Source organism: Somniosus microcephalus, chromosome 5 (assembly GCF_052327205.1).
Source record: "Somniosus microcephalus isolate GS21.2 chromosome 5, FLI_Smic_1.0, whole genome shotgun sequence".
Classification (NCBI taxonomy): Eukaryota; Metazoa; Chordata; class Chondrichthyes; order Squaliformes; family Somniosidae; genus Somniosus; species Somniosus microcephalus.
Genome location: NC_140991.1, coordinates 25131895 through 25145944, shown reverse-complemented (window position 1 = coordinate 25145944; position 14050 = coordinate 25131895). Strand labels below are relative to the sequence as shown.

At 44.8% G+C, this 14050-nt stretch overlaps 1 protein-coding gene across 1 annotated transcript in view; it reads right to left on the bottom strand.

Moving 5' to 3' along the window:
* obscnb (obscurin, cytoskeletal calmodulin and titin-interacting RhoGEF b) overlaps nt 1-14050 on the bottom strand; it is a 656492-nt gene that overhangs the window by 100449 nt on the left and 541993 nt on the right. Inside the window, exons 112-116 of the mRNA XM_085987453.1 lie at nt 9214-9274; nt 7025-7102; nt 5352-5524; nt 4288-4314; nt 410-562 (exon numbers count right to left, since the gene is read on the bottom strand). Of these exons, the coding sequence (XP_085843579.1) occupies nt 410-562; nt 4288-4314; nt 5352-5524; nt 7025-7102; nt 9214-9274 (492 nt within the window). The remainder of the gene's footprint in view (nt 1-409; nt 563-4287; nt 4315-5351; nt 5525-7024; nt 7103-9213; nt 9275-14050) is intronic.

The window sequence follows — 14050 nt, the reverse complement described above, 5'->3', positions numbered from 1 at the left end:
ATCGAGGGATATGGGGATCGGGCGGGAAAGTGGAGTTGAGGTCGAAGATTAGCCATGATCTTATTGAATGGTGGAGCAGGCTCGAGGGGACGTATGGCCTACTCCGGCTCCTAATTCTTATGTTCAATCATGTTATCCCAGGTGACCTTAATAGGTTAGCACAGAATGCTCTAACCAGAGAAATGGATGAAGAAAATCACAGTAATTGGAGAAAAAAATTAATTGGAGTTCTTTCCCTTTCACATTAAAATGTATAAAGTTAAAAAGAGCAACGAAACTTCTTTATTCACTAATATTTACAATATGCACATTTAAATCGGAACATTACAGTGATATAATACTTCCAGACCATAGCAACAATCCTGCCAGTATTGTAGCTTTGATTAAACACATGCCAATTTGAACTCACTGTGGAATTATTCTAAGTATTCTCTTAATGAAATTTTGAGCGTCTTCGCTTATACAATCCAAATCACGCTCATCCCATGAGAAGGATCCTTCTTTCACGTTCGTTAGAATAACTCTGTCATTTTCACCAGCAAATGGAGAACTACCTGTCAAACTTTAATGAATCACATTTACGTTTATTAGACAGCATGATAGTGAACTCCTGAAATGCAATTAAATTAATTAACACTGTGCGAACAAACCCATGCAGTATCCGACTCCTAATTGTACAAACATAAAATAACTTTCTGGAAATCTGTAATGCTCAATAACCTAAGGTTAAAATTTGAGATTTGCGTGGAATTATGCAATTTTTTGATTTACATCATTCCCTGAGTTAACCATTAATATTAGATTTATTTTTTCCAACTCCAAATACTCATGGGTTTACAATTGCTGCAGGTGCAAATGAATCGTAAGAACTTTCTGCTGAGTTAAATGAACTCAGAAGGATGTCCCAGCAGTGTCTAACTTATTTTACATACATTGGTGTGCTCAGGTGCAAGAAGAATCGCATTTTAAAAATCATAAAATGTTGAATTATCCTTTACACAAGTAACATCATCGAAGTTGGTGGTGCCATCCTTCGATCTTCATACAGACTTCACTCAGAAGTTTAATCCCAAAATACGGGTGGGTTGGGGTTGGGTGGGAGGTGAAAGTTTTAAAAATCTGAATCCCGAACCCAACCCGGCCAGTTCTGGTTTTCCAAGGAGGCGGGTTGGCACTTTAAATATTATAATGAGGCAGGCTTCCTGCCTCATGGTGATCCACCATTTTAAATTTAACTGTGGGCGGGCGGGTTTCCCAGGCCTCAGGGAACCCGCCAGCTAAAGGGAGGCGAGGACTGCTGGATCCAGGAGGTAAGTGCCTTTCCACTTACCTGCTGGGTCCAGCATTCCTGCCTTGCCAACCCCCCGCGATCGGACAGCCCCCCCGCCACCCCACGAGGCCTCCGATCTTCGATCCCCCCCACCTGCCTTCTGACCCCCAGGCTCCCCACCCCCCCAACCTCGCTGACAAACTCCAGCACCCGATCTCGCCGACAAACTCTAGTCCCCCGACCTCGGCAACGATCTGCAAAATTCAAAATCCGAAATTCGATAGACTCTGGAACAGTACCCATGGATTGGAGGGTAGCTAATGTTACCCCACTGTTCAGAAAAGGTGATAGAGAGAAAACGGGGAATTACAGACCGGTAAGCCTGACATCGGTAGTGGGGAAAATGCTAGAGTCCATTATAAAAGATGTAATAGCAGAGCACTTGGAAAACAGTGATCGGATCGGACAAAATCAACATGGATTTACAAAAGGTAAATCGTGCTCGACTAATCTACTGGAATTTTTTGAGGATGTAACTGGTAAAATAGATAAGGGAGAACCAGTGGATGTGGTGTATTTGGACTTTCAAAAGGCTTTCGATAAGGTCCCGCATAAGAGATTAGCGTGTAAAGTTAAGGCACATGGGATTGGGGGCAAGGTATTGACTTGGATAGAGAACTGGTTGGCAGACAGAAAGCAAAGAGTTGGAATAAACGGCTCTTTTTCCGAGTGGCAGGCAGTGACTAGTGGGGTACCGCAGGGATCGGTCCTTGGACCCCAGCTATTCACAATATATATTAATGATCTGGACGAGGGAACCAGATGTAATATCTCCAAGTTTGCAGACGACACAAAGCTGGGTGGGCGTGTGTGCCGTGAGGAGGATGCCGAGAAACTCCAGTATGATTTGGACAGGTTGGGTGATTGGGCAGAAGCATGGCAGATGAACTATAACGTGGATAAATGCGAGGTTATCCACTTTGGTGTCAAAAACAAGAAGGCAGATTATTATCTGAATGGCAATAGATTGGGAGAAGGGGAAGTGCAACGAGACCTGGGTGTCCTTGTGCACCAGTCGCTGAAGGTAAGCATGCAGGTGCAGCAGGTGGTTAAGAAGGCAAATGGTATGTTGGCCTTCGTAGCGAGAGGGTTTGAGTACAGGAACAAGGATGTCTTGCTGCAGTTGTACAGGGCCTTGGTGAGACCACATCTTGAGTATTGTGTGCAGTTTTGGTCGCCTTATCTGAGGAAGGATGTCCTTGCCATGGAAGGAGTGCAGCGAAGATTCACCAAGCTGATACCTGGGATGGCAGGAATGATGTATGAGGAGAGATTGGGTCGATTGGGCTTGTACTCGCTGGAGTTTAGAAGAATGAGAGGGGATCTCATTGAAACTTATAAAATTCTAACAGGACTAGACAAACTAGATGCAGGAAGGATGTTCCCAATGGTCGGGGAGTCCAGAACCAGGGGTCACAGTCTAAGGATAAGGGGTAGGCCATTTAGGACCAGAGATGAGGAGGAATTTCTTCACCCAGAGAGTGGTGAACCTGTGGAATTCTCTACCACAGAAGGCAGTGGAGGCCAATTCATTAAATATATTCAAGACGGAGTTGGATATATTTCTTAAGGCTAAAGGGATATGGGGAGAAAGCAGGGACAGGGTACTAAATTTGGATGATCAGCCATGACCGCATTGAATGGCGGAGCAGGCTCGAGGGGCCGAATGGCCTACTCCTGCTCCTATCTTCTATGTTTCTATGCAATCCCCGACCGTTAAATTTGGCAGGGCCTGAGGGACACCCGTTCTTCCGGGTTCCCTGACTGCATTCCAGCTCCCCCATGCTCCTCACCCACCTCCAAGTTAAAATTCTGGCCCACATGAGGGTGCAGTGGAACTTGCTGGATATTCTCAGAGTCACAGTGTCATGGCAGATAATATGGGGTAGAATTTCTGTGGGGGTTCCCCCCCGGCTGAAATCCTGGAGAAACAGCTGTTTGAACCGTTTCTCCGGGGGGGGGGGGTTTCTGACATTCTTCTGTCAAAGTTACAGCAGGAGATTGGGAGAAGCCCCGTTGAAATTTTACCTCTTGAGTGTACTTTCAGATACACAGGCAGCAGTGAAATAATCAATTTAAACTGATTGGAATCCATAAATAGCCTGGATACTGATTTATGGGATTTCTTTTCAGCAGAGGTGCTTGCTGATGGGCCACTCTGCTCATATCAGCAGATGAGATCCTAAAGAGTCAGGAGATTTAAAAATAATGGGGCAAACGTTCTTCTTCACAATACTGGCGGTAATCTGGCGGAGTGGATTGCCCGTCCATTATAGAAGCTACCCACAAAAATGCAAATGTCCTCTATGTTCTGGGTTAACCTTGAAGAGGTAGGTTTCAATGGAGACCTGCGTTGAGTATTCTCACTTCCAACTTGTTCTGTGACTGAAAATTGTAGCGTTCCTGAGAGTTTGGGGACCCTCAGCCCAATTCCCATCGTGTACAATTCCACAAAGTTTGCTACAAATTGCACTAATTATTAATTTTGCTCAGAAAGGCCACAAAGATGGTAAATGTGGGAAAATAGAAAATTCACACCGTGGGGGGGGGGGGGGGGTGGGGCGGTGGGGGAGGCGCGGTGAAGTTGGGTCTAGGTACATTGTTTAGGGGCAGACAGGGATCTTTGGTCTATGCTGCACCTGGCCTATAAGTATTTGATGCTGGCACTGGGTGCCAGACATGGACTCCATTCCTCAGCACAGGCATTATTCAACCCTCTGAACAAAATAAGAGATTTTCTGCTTCGCTGCACCCCAGCACATTCCCCTAGCCCTTAATTTCCCTACCGTTAAGATGAATGGACAAAAAATCAAAGGCTGGATGTGACAGATTTCCCAAGATGTGATCCCAGTGCTGGGAGCATGTGAAGCAGAAATTCTCCCCATAAATGCCAAAAAAACTCAATTTAAAAATTAAATATGCAAGATTCCAAATTGCACAGAACTCATCTTACTTACCATAAAAATGTGATAACACCAATAGCCCTATATAAGAAAGAAAATATAAAAAGTGAGAAGGGAATTAGTAAGAATCCTTCCACCATTAAAAAAAAATCCTCGACATAGATCTGAATAAAAAGGTTACAATACAAACAAGCTACATAGAGGTTCTAAACCCTTTGCCTTCAGATGGAAACAAATGCTCACTGAAGCCAGCTTGGTCCTTTTCATTCTATTACAGGAAACTTTTGTTTAACCGGAGGTTAAAAGTCCGGAAAGCTCTATCTACCGGCAAAATTCAGGAGCCGTTTTTTATAAGTTTTTTTATTTCTCGTTGCTTTTTTTTCCCCCAGTCAGGCTCTGCAAGGTCTGTAGCTAAGCAACAGCTTCAGCTAGAGACGCTTGCAGCTGCAGCCGACTGTTTTGAAGCTGTTGCTAAGCAACAGGATTTGTTGATTCACACGGAGCTGAAAAGCTCTGTATGTTTTAACATTAGCGCTGGTTTATACGGCAGTTTTGATCTAACGGCACCAGCTCGGTCCCGTCAGTGCCGGATACCAGAAAGTTTCCTGTAATAACTATTGCTTTTTTCAGTTTTTCGCCCCTCCCCTCTTGAAGGAATTGATAAATGTGTGAACATGGGTCCACAGGTAGAACAGCCTTCTGATATCTCACCCTAGTGGCCATTCTTCAAGTGTGAGCTCAGGCAGTGCCAGCAGTTATTCCCATGGGGTTGGCATCACAGTTTAGCCTCATACAATGCTTGCACTTTCTAGAAGGGGGGTCCTTGGGTAGTAACCTTTAGCTGTCCTTGGGTAGTAACCTTTAGCTGGTTATTTTCCCTTCCACATAACAAAGGTGCGGAGGTCAATTGTAGCGCCCCCTACTGTTGACCTGGCTGAGATTAGCTAATTCAGCCCAGGCCCAGGGCTGAATTTAGATTTTTCCTGATGGGAATGGCTCAGTTACCACTCGTGGCACTCTCATCCACAATTATGAAAAAAGATAGAGTTTAACCTAAGATGTCTGACACAATCTTAATTGCGAGCCTCTATTTATCTCTTGATCTTCCAATACCTTACCATATGTCAGTGGCTGGTGAAATCGGATCCTGGGAGACAATCTCAGGGGCCACAAACTCCGGGCAGCCATACTTGCTAAACTGTGGCTGGACTGGTGAGAATTCTTGCGCAAATCCAAAATCACATATTTTAACATCGTCTCTTTCTGGATGCACCATTAGAATGTTAGCTGGCTATTTAAAGAAAGGAAAAATTACATTACAAGCTTGTCAGCAATAAACTGCAGTGTAACTCCTCACAGCAGACTATACACTCCACTACAGTCTTTTTTTAAAATAGGGAAACAGAGTCAAAGCTCACCAAGCTGGACATCAGCAAGATTGGAAAAGCTAAGACTGAAGATAAATCAAGAAGCACTGGTTAGAAGACACCAAACTTGTGTTTTAAAAGGTTGCCAGTTGTAGAAGGTAAGGAAGACTGAAGGAGGTAAGGTTTTCTACAGTTTTGAAGTCCACGGAAAGAATGAGTTAGATAACAATGTTGTGGACCTAAAACGTAGTTTCCTCAGAGACACTCAGGCATGTAAAAATGTACCTTATAAAAACATCAAAGGCCCCATTTCATTTGAAAACTACTGTTTTTGATTTTATAAGCCTGGCTACTCCCTGTGTGGCAATGTCAGTACCTTAAAATTTAGCAAATGGTAATTTGTGGCTTGCAAACCATAAATTCCTTATGGCATTGTCCCCAAAAGACTAATTAAATTGACCTGAATGAGAGTTTCCACAGTGATGTAAAAAGGCAGGAAAACAAGGTGGAAAAACAATTGATGTCTCATTATGTAAATAATAGTGTACGCTAATCTTCAACTGCCAGGTGAGTTGAAATGTGTTTACTGAGCTCTGGAGCTTTAACCTGTACTCAGCATCAGAACTTGGGGGTATGTGATTTTCAACAGCCGGCTGGCCCCTTGAAGAGGTGTCCAGCTGTTGAAAATGGCAGGGAAACGGCGTCTTCCCTGTGGATGCGCAAGGCCCACCGATGCGATATTCAGGCAGGCCTGTAAGTGGGCACCAAGCACTCCTGACCAAAACAGATTGGAGGCTGCTTCCATATGCAGATCGGGATCCTATACCGGCTGTAGGACTCCATTTGTTCCAGGTGGCGATCAGCCTAACACCGGCGGTCCTTCAAAGGATGGTTGGCGACCGTTTCAAAGACGGCCTGGAAGAGCTTTTTCGGGGGGGGGGGACTTTTGTAGGGGACAGGAGGAGCAGGAAGGCTCCTTCGGACCCCACAAAATACTGCGGTCCGCTGCTAGCCAATGGGTAGGACCCCCCGATCCCCCCATCAGTGTGCCCCCCCCCCCTTTAGTGCTGACTTCTGGCTTGGCTCGCTCTTGGAGCCGCCGGATTTTTGGCCACCTGGTTCGGTGAGCTGCCCATTATCTCTCATTGCTTCGGGCCTCCCGCTAAATGCTTCGGGCGGGTGCAGTAGATGCACTGCCGACTTCACGGCCAGTTTGGGCGCATGCTTAAAATTGCCTCTGGTGTCTCCTTTTTCCGTTCGTACTGCTGGACAGCTCCACTGAAACTGAACCAAGAAATAATTACTGCTGATATGAGATATTCTCTCATCTACTGCACAAATAAAAATGTGGACCCCTCGAGAAAAACAGTGAGGTGAGGGCGTAATCAGTGCTTTAAACTGTTTGAAAGGAATTGAAGTCTTACTTTTATGTCAAGGTGAAGTATATTGTTGTCATGGAGATACTGGACCCCTTCCAAAATCTGCTGGATGTAGTACCTAGCCTAGACAAAACAATAAAATACGAAAGATTAACCATATCTTCAAATTTTAATCATTGTTAATCGAGTGACGAACTGAAGATGATTTATTTCCTTGTATAACCTGATGTGTGGTTATTTATGGCTAATGGGACACGACTCCAGTTGACCCACACAAATTCAACACATTAAAAAGCCATTAAAATTTGAAGCACACACACAAAAGAAAATTACATATAACTGTACAGAGTCAATCGGTGAACACAGATCAGGGGCATATCAGCCTTGTAATTAAAATGTCTTAAATTGCTGGTTATTTTGGGAGCACTATCATAGTCTCCAATTATTTGACCTCATGCAATCTCCAAAGATGAGAAAGAGACTTTGAAGAGGTATGTCTGCAGGACATTAAGTATAACCTCCCAGACTTTGAACTCCTTGGATGTAATTCAGTTGAATTCTTCAAACAGGCAGCCATCTGTTCTTATGCTGAAGTAGCTGATCCTCCAAGCCTCCTGGTTCCTGGATATCCTGAAGGAAGCCACCTACATTGAGAACTGGCGGAGCTGTGCAGATCCATCCCGGCTAGAAGGAAAGATTCTCAAGTCTTCACGGACCTTTCACCTTTGGAACCTAATTTTGATCCAGATGAACAAGGAACACAGGAAAGTACAGGACCAGAAAAGACTGTACAGTGCAGAAAGGTCAAGGAGGACTAGGAGGGATAATGCACCAGTTAGTCACAGAGACTGTGGTTCATGACTTTTTCTAGGACCATTTTGGTGTTGTGAGAAGGATGGAAGCTGGAATGATTAGAAACTTTTCAGCTTTACACCTGCCCTCTGCTCTTTTACTCCATTTAACATCTTACCATTTAAGGTGCATTTTCATTCCCTATCCATTAATTCCAAAATGTATTATTTCATATTTTTCTGCATCTGCTACCTATCTACCCATCCTACTAGTCTAACCATATTCTCTCGCAGCCTTTTACAATCTTTACCAAATTTTGCCATATTATCAGGAAATGTCAGTCTTGCTTCCTCAATTCCCAAGCCCAGATAATTTATATATGAAGCAATTATACCATTGTCATCTCTCACCTTAACGAGTACAAAAAAAACAATAAATTGCTTCACCTGATCTAAAAAAAAATCAAGAGCTAATCTCTGATCTTCCAGATGGAATTTGGGAGTAATCTTCTGGAGATTCTGCTCTTGGCGTGGAATGTGGAGTGGACAATCAAGTGCGGAGGTCGATATGCTTGATTCACGGTGCTCTTGACTTGGGGGTGACCAGAAAATTGGAAGGACGGTCAATGAGACATGCTTATTCTCCAATTTGCACCCCGTCAGACTCCGTTCCAAGAGGTGAGTCTAATATCAAACTAAGGGGTCCATGCAGGCAGTTTGGACCTTTTCAAGATGGAATCTGTTATTCTCATTGCCTGCTACACAAGCTGCCAAGCTCGAGGAACAGCACCTCATCTTCCGATTAGGCACTTTACAGCCTTCTGGACTCAATATCGAGTTCAACAATTTCAGATCATAACCTCGGCCCCTATCATAATTTTTATCCACACTTTTGGATTGTGCCTTTTCCTTTTTTTTCCTCTCCCACATGGCAGCTGTCTCTCACTCTGCCAGCGCATTTCACACTTCATCTAGAGCCATCCATTGTTTCTTTACCTGTCCTATTACCATCTCGTCTCACCTTGAATATCTCTTAATGTCTCTTCACCTCACAGACCTTCCCTTTTGTTCTTTCATCCCCTCCCCCATTTCCCAGCCCCCAAACTTGCTTTTTAATCTGTTTCATTTCCTGCTTATTTCTCAGTTCTGACAAAGGGTCTTCGACCTGAAATGTTAACTCTGTTTCTCTCTCCACGGATGTTGCCTGGCCTGCTGAGTTTTTCCAGCGTTTTCTGTTGTTATTACTGCCAAGAATATAGTTCTGATGAAGAGTCCACATCTGAGAAAATAATCCATCTTTTTTCTTTACAGATACAGATGAACCTGCTATTTTTATTTCTACTGCAATGCTGCTGGTCTAGGAAATCCTTTGCTGTCCTGTTAATAATTTGGTAAAGCATACATAGGTTGATAATTGCATTTAATGGTGAAAATAAGTCTTACCTCAGCTTCTGCAACTATGTTCTTTTTGAACAAATGGTCCAACAGTCCTTCGTTAGAGCATCTGTTAACGTAGCTCAGGATAACAAGCATGAATAACATGAAGAGCAGGTATCGCATGCAGCCAACGCACTTGTCTCAGTGACTGACAGATGGCCTAGATTTTGCTTTGGACAGTACTGTCAAGATGATGGGGTTACCACCTGACTTCTGAATCATATTTAACCTGCTAGTAAGAGATATTGCCATGGAAAATAATTTCATACCTGCCTTTGAAGCAAAATACATTGGGGAAAAGTGATGAAACGACTAGTGCAGGCTGCAAGTGTTTCCAGCAAAGTCTCCATCCAGTGTCAACTCATTGGAAGAACCTCTCACCATTGACAGATTGCTTTTGTCATCACTACTTGACCTGCCATCTTTTCCATCAGCATGGGTGCCGTTTATACTGTCTCACCTTGGTCCTCAGAATCTGACCACGATGAGCCCCAACACCAGCAGCACTAACAACACCACCACCAACCTTCTCCTCAACGCCCTGATGCTCCACAGGAGAGAGGGCATCAGCACAGCGCTGCACCGCACTGGAGGCAATACCCCCAACACAAGGTATACAGGCAGAGGATGAGCTTCCTCAACATGACGAAGCAGCAGTGCCAAAGGAGGCTCAGCCTATCGCGCCATTTTGTCACAGATATTTGCACATTGCAGGAAGAAGACCCGCAGCCCAGTGGAGCGGGTGGACACGCCTTACCAGTGGCCATCAAAGTCACCAGTGCCCTCAACTTCTTCGCCTTAGGCTCCTTCCAGGGATCTGCAGCAGACATTTGCGGCATCACACAGTCGGCCGCCCACAGATGCATCACACAGGTCACCGATACCTTGTTTGACAAGTCAGCCAATTATATCAACTTTGCCACTGATGAAGCCAGTGTTACTGAGTGGGTGCTCGGCTTTGCCACTCTGGTTGGCTTCCCACGTGTGCAGGGCATCATTGACTGCACACATGTGGCCATCAGAGTAACCCATCATCACCCAGGAGTGTTTGTCAACTGCAAGGACTTCCACTCCCTCAATGTGCAGCTGGTCTGCAACCATAGGAAGATCATCATGCATGTGTATGTCAAATTTGTTAGCAGCTGTTATGACTCTTTCGTCCTGCGCCAGTCCACCCTCCCTTAGCCCTTTGCACCTCCAAACATACCTTCTGGCTATCTACTTGGGAACAAGGGCTATCCACTGAAGACATGGCTCATGACACCCTTGAGGAAACCAAGTACTGAGGCCAAAGAGAGATATAATGAAAGCCACATCTCCACCAGATGTGTCATAGAGCAGACAATAGGCATGCTGAAAATGTGATTCAGATCTGGAGGAGCCCTTCAGTACGCATCAACCGGGGTCTCCAGAATCGTTGTGGTCTGCTGCGCCTTGCACAACATAGCGCACCAGCGAGGATTAGCGCTGCATGAGGAGCAAGGCACTGAGCGCACAGCCTCTTCGGAGGAGGAGGAGCATCAGCTGGAAGACAAGGAAGAGCAGGAGCTGGTAGAACCTGCAGTGCAGATGACCCCAGCACTCGAGCACATTGCTGCCCGAGAGGCCAGGGATGGCCTCATCATGGCCAGATTTACTTAACATTGTGTGGTCCACCCATACGGCTGCCACATGCTTCGCCAGGTTGGCAACACCCCATAGCCACACCATTAGGCATCCCTACGATGACCAACCTATTCCTTTCACAGTCACCACCATTCATAGAATCATAGAATGGTTACTGTAAGAGTCATGAAAGTTTAAGAAAGAAAATACTTTAAAATATTGGTTAAATAGTATAATAGTTAATTTACCTGATTGACTTATTGTATTGAGAAACCCCCTATTTTCTTGTTCCAATAGTATAGTCTGAGATACCCCTTTATTCTTGCTACAATGGTACAGTCCTTAAGCTTGTCACATGGTATCCAGCCATTTTACAGTTCAAGCTCCACGAGGCTAGAGAGAAGGTAAAGGCTTTGAGGGCTGGAGCAATACAGTTTTTGACCGTGTTCGTTTAAACGTGTTTTGCTTTGTAATTCTGTTTGTAAGGTGTTACAGTAAACAGTTTAAAGGCAAAGTTACGTTTTGGAACGTTTTATTTCGACACGCGTCTACTCGTTAAAAGCCTCAAAGCTCAGTGGCTGCATGTCTGGAAATTACGAAGCGCCACTACATTAATCAAAAACTAGCTCCCTAAGAAGGAAAGGACGGAATTGTCGGCGAACGTATACATGAATGGTCACGGAGCCAGACGACAATATAAGAAAGCGAAGGTACAGTGACTGTTACTTGCCTTGTTCATTCTATTGAGAAGCTAAATAAGAGCTGTGGGTAAAATGGCTGAGGCCTTATGGAGCTGTGAGGAGCTTCCCCCAGCCAGAAGGATTGTTGGCCAAAAGAGGGAAGTAAAGCTCACCCCAAAGGCAATGGAAGAGAAGTTACATAGAAGCATAGGTGCAAGGAGGGCTAAATTAGCTCAGATAACTGGAAAAATGAAGATAATTGATTGTCTCATGGAAGATAATGCTAATATTAAGAAAGCTGAAGACATAATGCATTATGATTTCTCCAAGTTGCATGAAGAATTTAATGTACTCAATGAAGATGTATTAGCACTTCTGTCTGAAGAAGAGGGAAACGCTGATCACAACTGGTTTGATCTTAAATCATCCAGCATTAAGGACTATGTCAAGGCCACAGAACAGTGGATGTTAAAGATTCGTCAAGACGCTGATACAGCAGAGAAAGATAAAGATGACGATGAAGTCGGACCAGATGATAGCACTTCAGAGACTTCAGCCAGACTGAGCAAAAATCGAAAAGAAGGTAGCTCTGTTTCTGGACACAGGTCAGTCGCTTCTACCACATGCTCGTCGCGACGCATGAGAGAGGAGGTTGAACGGGCAGCGTTGATGGCGCGCGCAGCATCTTTAGTGGAGAAGCAAGCTCTTGAACGGGAAGAGGCCCAACTGCAGGCCCAACAGGCCCAAGTGCAGGCAAAGAAAGAACAGCTGGAGATAAAAACAGCTATTGCGGTCTCAGATGCCAAGTTGAGTGTATATGAAGATTATGAAGGCTCACAGGATGGCATGAACGAATATTGCCAGTCAATGTTGTCACACAGAGTTGGATCCAGGGCACCTTCAAGAGTTAAAAGAGAGTCTGAAGGCCATCTCCTGGCATTACAGCATGGAAGAGAGGCCTCTCCACTAACAGGAGCATGTGATGCTACCCCAAACGTCAGACGGTCTAGACTAGACCCTGCTGATGACCACCAGAGGCCTGAAGACACAGGGAGAAGCCTATACCGAGTGATGCAACGTCAGAACGAAATTACAGAGATGCTTGTAAAACAACAGAATCTGTTTCGACTTCCTTAAAGAGACATACCAGTGTTCCAAGGCGACCCACTCAAGTATAAGCCCTTCATCAGATCCTTCGAACAAGCCATTGACTCCAAAACAGAGAGCAGCAGTGATAAGTTGTACTACCTGGGACAGTACACCAGTGGTAAACCACAAGACCTGGTCAGAAGCTGTGAACACATGAGACTGGACCGGGGATACATAGAAGCCAGGAAGTTGCTGCAGGAGCACTATGGTAACGAGCTGAAGATAGCCACTGCATATATTGAAAAGGCTACCAAGTGGCCACAGATCAGATCGGAGGACGGGGAGGCATTGAACACATATGTTCTTTTTCTCATAGGATGTCGCAACACCATGGAGGATGTTGAATTCATGGAAGAGATGGACAATCCTACGACTATGAGAATCATCATCTCTAAGCTTCCTTACAGAATGAGAGAACAATGGAGAAGAACAGCCTTTGAGATAATGGAGAGACGGAAAAGTAGAGCCAGGTTTGCAGACTTAGTGAATTTCATAGACAAACAAGCTAAAATTGCTAGGGACCCATTGTTTGGAAACATCCAGGATGTCAGCCCGACCACCGATGGAAGAGTGAAAGCCAAGCCTGCTGAATCAAAGACTCTCAGGAAAGGTGGTTCCAGGGGAAGCAGCTTTGCAACTATCGTCACTCAGGCTGGGGAAGAAAAGTCTCAGAACTCATCTCCCAAAAAGAGCAGCACAGTTTCGCCTGCTAATGCCTTTCAGAAGCCGTGTTTATTCTGCCAGAAGAATCATACATTGGATTTCTGCAGTGACATCAAAGCACAGCCACATAAAGACAGAATCGAATTTCTGAAGTACAGTGGCCTATGTTTTGGATGTCTCTCTCAGGGGCACCTGAGTAGAAACTGTAAGCAAAGAACAACATGCAGAGAGTGCACTCGGAAACATCCCAGTCTGCTGCATATCCATAAAGAAGAACAAGTCTCTAAGAAGAGTGAAGAAAACAATACCGACGAGAAGGTTGTTTCAAGTGCTCTGGTGTCGCTGGAACCAGAGACTTGTGGATTCACTGGGGCCGGTGACAGTGATTGTATTCTTGCCATCGTACCTGTAAAGATCAAGTCTAAGAGGAGTGAGAAGTTTGTGGAGACTTACGCCTTCATGGATCCAGGTAGTTCAGCAACGTTCTGCACAGAATCACTCATGCGAGCTGAACGTTAGAGGCAGAAGAACAGAAATCCTATTGCGCACCATGGGTCATGAGAAGTCAATGCAAAGTTATATCCTGTCAGACTTAGAAGTGTGTGGACTTGAAGAGAAGGACTTCATAGACCTGCCTAATGTTTTCACACAGAGGGAGATTCCTGTTAAAGTAGGGAACTTAGCCCTGCAGAAGGATGTGGAGAGATGGCCTTACCTGGAAAAGGTGCATCTCCCATATATTGAAG